Source organism: Mastacembelus armatus, chromosome 21 (genome assembly GCF_900324485.2).
Source record: "Mastacembelus armatus chromosome 21, fMasArm1.2, whole genome shotgun sequence".
NCBI classification, from domain to species: domain Eukaryota; kingdom Metazoa; phylum Chordata; class Actinopteri; order Synbranchiformes; family Mastacembelidae; genus Mastacembelus; species Mastacembelus armatus.
The window spans coordinates 5,076,413-5,082,938 of record NC_046653.1 but is presented as its reverse complement, the minus strand read 5'-3'; the positions used below and the strand labels follow the sequence as shown (position 1 = coordinate 5,082,938).

Here is a 6,526-nt window from a genome sequence, read left to right as displayed (position 1 = left end):
CAACATTTCAGCTTTTATTTCCAAGTATTTACATCTGGATCTGACATACAACTTAGAAGATTGTACCTTTTGTTTGAAGCCACCCATTTTTCATGTGAGCAAAAGTATTGAAACATGTGACTGACAGGTGTATTTTGGTGCCCAGGTGTGTCCTATTACATTGATTATTCAAACAACAAATAGTGCTGAAAGTCTACGCTCAGGTTCAGGTTTGGGTTTTCCCTGTGCAGACTGCATTTATAGTTAGAGGTGTAACCAACATGAAAACCACAGAGCTGTCTATGGGTGAAAAACAAGCAATTGTGAAGTGGAGAGAAGACAGAAAATCACTCAGAGCCGCTGCACAAACATTGGCCATAGCCAGTACAACCATTTGGAAGGTCGCGAAGAAGGAAGAAACTACTGGTGTACCGAGTAACAGACTTTGAATGACCAAGGAAAACAGCAGCAGTTGACAACAGAAACATTGTGAGATCAGTGTAAAGACCCTAAAACAACTGTGACATCAGCAACAATCTCCAGAGGGCAGGAGTGAAGGAATCACAATCTACTGTTTCCAGAAGACTTCATGAACAAAAGTACAGAAGCTACACCGGTAGATGCAAACCACTCATTAGCAAGAAGAACAGGAAGGCCAGACTGGAATTTGCCAGAAATTACAGAGCCGAACCTCAAACATTCTGAGACAAAGCTTTAGTGATGGAAAAAGGCTAAAGTTTGGAGAAAGAATGGATCTGCTCATGACACCAAACATACAAGCTCATCTGCGAAACACAGTGGAGGTAATGTTCTGACTTGAACTTGCATGGCTTCTTCTGGGACAGGCTCATTAATCTTCATTGATGATTTAACTCTTATTTAACTCTTTTAATGATGGTAGCAGCAAAATTAACTCTACAGATTAAGTCTACAGAAATCTTTTGCCTGCCAATTTAAAGAAAGATGCAACCAAACTGATTGGGAGATCCTTCGTCATGCAGCAAGATAATGAGCCAAAACACACTGTCAAAACAACAAAGGAGTTCATCAGGGGCAAGAAGTGGAAGGTTTTAGATGGGCCAAGTCAATCTCCAGACTTAAAACCTATAGAACAAGTTGACCTGCTAAAGAGGAGACTGACGGGAACCCCCCCAAAAGAAACAATAATTTAAAGAGGCAGTGGTGAAACCCTGGAAAAGCACGACAAAAGAAGAATACAAGAGTTTGGTGATGTCAGTGGGTCACAGGCTTGATGCAGTTATTGCAAGCAAAGGATTTGCAACTAAATTCATCCATCCATTATCTATACCTGCTTATTCCTAACCAGGGTCACAGGGATCTGCTAGAACCTATCCCAGCTCTTTTTGGGTGAAAGGCAGGTACACCCTGGACAGGTCACCAGTTTGCAACAAAATATTAAGTCTTATTCACTTTATTCTATTTAAAGTTTATCTGTTCTGATACTTTTGCTAACCTAAAAATGTGGTGTTTTGTTACAAACAATGCAATCTTCACAAACACAAAAAAGGACATGTATCATGTCAATGGTTAAACTTAGCATGCAGGAACAAATAACTGAACAAGACTAATTAACTACAACACAGGACGAAATAATAACCGCATACACTGCTAGAAGCACAGACAGCAAAAGAAACATAACATAACAATGTGTACATGTACAATAATAGTGGTCAAACAAGCAGTGTGAACTATAAGTAGGCTCGGTCAGGGCACAGAAAGGGAGTGCCAGAAGTCCGAACAAAAATGGCTTAAATCAAAGCTCCAGGTTCATTATGACATTTATAAGCAGATGTTGTGTGTGTTCAATGAAACTCTACGTAGAAAGAGATAAATGTATTTTTCTGAAATCATCAACAACAGCAGTAACAACTCACGTGTCCTGTTTGCTACAGTGATTAGATTAACAAACCCTCTATCTCCATTGCCACTGGAACTAATTTCAACATCTAAATGTAATGAATTTGCATTATTTTTTAATGACAAGATTCAGGGTATTAAACGGGATTAAGCAAACAATAAATTGCACAAGGCAGATACCAACTCTGCAGCCATCCAGGAGACACTTTACACCCTGTAAATGACAAAACAGTTGAAGAGATCATCTCCTGTCTGAGTTCATCTACCTGTTGCCTCAGTGTTTTACCCACTAGATTTTTTAAATCAGTACTAAGCAGTTTGTTACCACAACTCACTCAATTAGTTAATTACTCATTACAGTCTGGAACATTTCCAAGGGCCCTGAAAATTTCTGTCATCTAGCCTCTCCTGAAGAAGAGCAGACCCATACCCATATACTACTGACCCATATCAAACCTGCCGTTTTTAGGCAAAATACTTGAAAAAGTTGTTTACCATAACTTACTGATTTTCTCATGCCAAACAACTGCTTCAGTCAGGTTTTAGGCCCCATCACAGCACTGAAACTGCACTCATCAAGGTGACAAATGACATTCGTCTGAACACTGACGCTGGCAGAGTCTCTGTCTTAGTACTACTGGATCTAAGTGCTGCATTTGTCACAGTGGACCATGTGATCCTGTTACAAAGGTTAGAGGACTGGATAGGCATCTCTGGTACTGCCTTTAAATGGTTTAAGTCCTATCTTGAAGACAGGAAGTATTTCATTGAAATTGGTAACTGTGACTCAGACCAAATGGTGTTGACATGTGGGGTCCCCCAGGGATCCATGTTGGGACCCCTTTTGTTCAATCCTTACATGTTTCCTTTAGGTCAGTTAATACGCAGCAATAATGTGTCCTACCATAACTATGCAGATGACACTCAGATTTACATTTCACACACAGCTGGTGAATATGGACCAGTTGATTGACTGTGCCACTGCATTGAACAGATCACTGTGTGGATGAAAAACAACTCTCTCCAAATAAACAGTGACAAGACTGAAAGAATTATCTTTGGGCCACAGAAACAAAGAGAAAATGTCAGCAGTCACCTTGAGTCTCTTTCTCTAAAATTTAAAAATCAAGTTAGAAATCTAGGGGTAATCATGGACTCAGACATGAATTTTAACAGCCACATTAAATCAATAACATCGTCAGCATTGTCAGAATCAAAGGGATCATGTCTAAACCAGACTTGGAGAGACTCATCCATGCATTTATCTCTAGCAGATTAGATTACTGTAACGGCCTGTTCACAGGGCTCTCAAAAAGAGCTATAAGGCAGCTGCAGTACATTCAGAACACTGCTGTTCAGGTCCTGACTAGAACCAGGAAATACAACCACATTACTCCTGTTCTCAGAGCTCTGCATTGGATTCCTGTCGCTCAGAGAATAGACTTTAAAACAGCCCTGCTTGTGTATAAGTCTCTTCATGGCTCAGCACCACAGTACATCTCTGACATGTTGATGCCATATGAACCATCTCGAACTCTGAGAACATCAGGGACTGGCCTTCTGCTCGTGCCCAGAGTCAGGAAGAAGCAGCGTTTCAGTTCTATGCAGCTAAAACCTGGAATAATCTTCCTGATGATGTTAGACAAGCCTCATCTCTGGAAATGTTTAAGTCCAAGCTAAAAACTTTTATTATTAGCGTGGCATATAACATATGACAACTGACAGTGTTTTATCCAAAGTTATTTTTCTGCATTCAGTCTCCTTTAATTTTATCTCAAATTCATCTCCCACTATTTGCTGTTTCTTATTTTGATTTTTGCTATGTACTTTTAACTTGTCTTTTATTTGTTACGTGTTGGTGTGCTGGAGAGAAGGAGTTTCAAAGTAAAAGGTCCCCGGCAGGAAGGCCCAAAGGGGAACCATGACATTCTGTAAAGCACTTTGAATTTCTCTGTGTATGAATTGTGCTATATAAATAAACATGCCTAGGTCAGAGTTACACCTTTGCCAACTTAGTAGGAACAGGACTAAAAGAGCAGTCATGAGTGATATCACAAATCCAGTGTTGTAGCCAGTGGTTTATGTATTAGACTTGCTCCTTTTGATACTAATAGTTTAGTTGTACCCATTTTTTTCCTAAGGGAAGATATTTAGATAACAAAAAATATAGCAAAGGGACATAAACATTGTGGAACAAATTAATTCTGTAAACTGTAACTCCAAACACTAGATCTTAGGTAATGTTTATTATGGGTCCATTGTAATATTACGGTATATGTTCTTGGTTACTGTCCAACAGTTGTCAATTTTTTTGTCCTGTCAAAAAAGTAAATCTATCTCTTATGTTCGTTCTCTTACAGGTTATGACACCCCAAAGGCTTCCTGGATCCCCAGCCCTGAAAGAAAAAGGCTGATCCCTGTTACAAACCAAGGTTCCTGCTGCTTTGCACCAATCTTTCTCTTATTCCCTATCCTGATTATTTCCCTCTCCAAGCCTACACTGGCTCTACACTCCTTCACCTACATCTGACCCCTTCTACATCTGTCTGTTTTTGTCCAGTCACAACGCCTCCCCTCTCCAACACCAGAGCCAGACCTAGTCTTTCCTCCAACATTTATTCCAGCCACCTAAGCCACACACAAAAACTTTCCTGTAGTCCCGTCTTCTTCAGAGATCTGCTCTTTACTTACTGGCTGCAGGCCAGACCTCATGGCTACAGGAGGTCATGCCCCTGAGATAGATGTGTTGATCAACCTACAACAGGTAAGAATTATTATTAAACTTTAGTAAGACAATATAAAACATCAAAACATTAGTAGAAATACAGTACATCAAAAAATTATTGATTAAAAGCATACATTATTATTCAGCTCTGTTGTCAAAGTCTCAAACCTGATGTTTCAAGGCAAAGAGAAAACACTAGCTCTTCTATTATTTAATCAAGAGCTAGTCAGTTCTGCTCTGGTGAGAGTCTATTGTTTTGTGGCCAGCATTCTGTCAGGAGCTTAACTATTCAGCCCAGTGCTTTGAATGGTATAATCTTGTGAAAAAGTAACAACTTTCCATTTGATTCCATTTGACCACATTAGACCTGATAGCTCTGATAAGTCATTAAGGACAATGGTAGAGCTCCTTGGTCAGGGTTGGGTAATATTTTTCTGCAGAGGCCCACAGCCACGGCATCAGGGGCCGAGATACTAAATGTCTTGTTTACTATATAATGAAAAAATATAAGATTCTGCTTAGAATATCAATTTCTGCTTCAAGAAGAATCATTAGGTTTTCTGAAATTCTCTCTCTCAGGATTGGTTGCTGTTCTTGGTAATTTTTTGACCAGTCATGTTGCTATGTGGAGCTTTGTAAATATACCTTACTGTTTGTATGGATTTGTTAGTAACTGCTCAGATGTGTGCATCTTCTCTTCTTGTGAAAGGTTCTTGCATTTTTTTGTGTGTGCTGGGTCATCATGTCAACTTAAATGACCTTTAAATGCAGCAATGTGTTCAATGCAAATTAATCACACTTCTTTACAAGCTACTTTGTTGAAGAAATACTGTAGTTAGAAGTGCATGCATTGTGAGAAGTAGTGCATTCAGCATCTCCTTTTTGTTTTTGTTTTTTTTATCACTGGAAGCCTTTGCTAAGTGCACAGTGGTTGCATCATAGCTAGCCACTCTTTTTGCTTTCGTTATGTTAGACATAAATGGTGCCTTCAGTTGTCCCATGTGTACGCCTCCATTTCTAAATAAAACTTAGAGAGGAAATGTTCTGCCAGTTATCACCAACATGTGAGTGGTTTTGCTCTTTTCATCTTCATTTCATTGGCTATGAAGCAAATATGTTAACAGAAATACAAAAAGATTACAATGGCAATGCTACCATGGCAACAAACAGGAGGAATTTTGTGACATCTGGACTAGATTAAAACAGCAAGGCATTATGTATTATGAATGTAATTAAAATAATAAACTAAAATAATAATTAATAATAATAATACAATACACTGGCAATGCTAGTTTGCACTGTGGGATAGTGAAGGGGTAAAAGTTCATTTTTGAAAGCTCTCTGACTGCAGTCTCAAAAAATTGACAAATGAATATGTAGACATGGACTGGTGTGAAGTCAAGATTTTGTTGCAAGAAAAAAACTATAATGCATAAAACAATCTTGAAAACAGAGAGACATGGGGACAGTACGTGTATAGCGGATGTTTCTGTGTCAGTTCATACAACGGAGTCATGCTCAGTGATCCAGCAAGAGTCCTTTAGAGCTACAGTAGATTGACCATTTTAGTAGAGACATTAATGCTGGAAACATGGCTGAAAGCTGGACATTGAAAACTGGAGTGAGAAAACAAGTCTTCACTTGCTTGTTTGACAGGCTGTGATAATTTTTTTTGATTGACTGTTATCTCTCTGACACTCATTTCACATTTTCACACACCAATCAGCTGCCAAATGGTTTGTTTTTTGTAGGCCAGTGAGAATTGCATGATGATCTGATCAAATTTGCTGTATATATGTTGAATGTGGTGTTTCCTTTCCCAAATGACATATTTTTCCCAAATGACATACATTTCACTTTATTAAAAGCTCAAATTAAAAAGATAGCTAGGCTTTAGCCATGAAATATATTTTGTTTATGTTTTGTGACTCTTCAGATCTTTGT

At 38.7% G+C, this 6,526-nt stretch overlaps 1 protein-coding gene across 1 annotated transcript in view; it reads left to right on the top strand.

Moving 5' to 3' along the window:
* Nucleotides 1–4,567: 4,567 nt before the first annotated feature.
* slc4a3 (solute carrier family 4 member 3) overlaps nucleotides 4,568–6,526 on the top strand; it is a 57,170-nt gene continuing 55,211 nt past the window's right edge. The window contains exon 1 of the mRNA XM_026295086.1: nucleotides 4,568–4,621. Within this exon, the coding sequence (XP_026150871.1) occupies nucleotides 4,568–4,621 (54 nt within the window). The remainder of the gene's footprint in view (nucleotides 4,622–6,526) is intronic.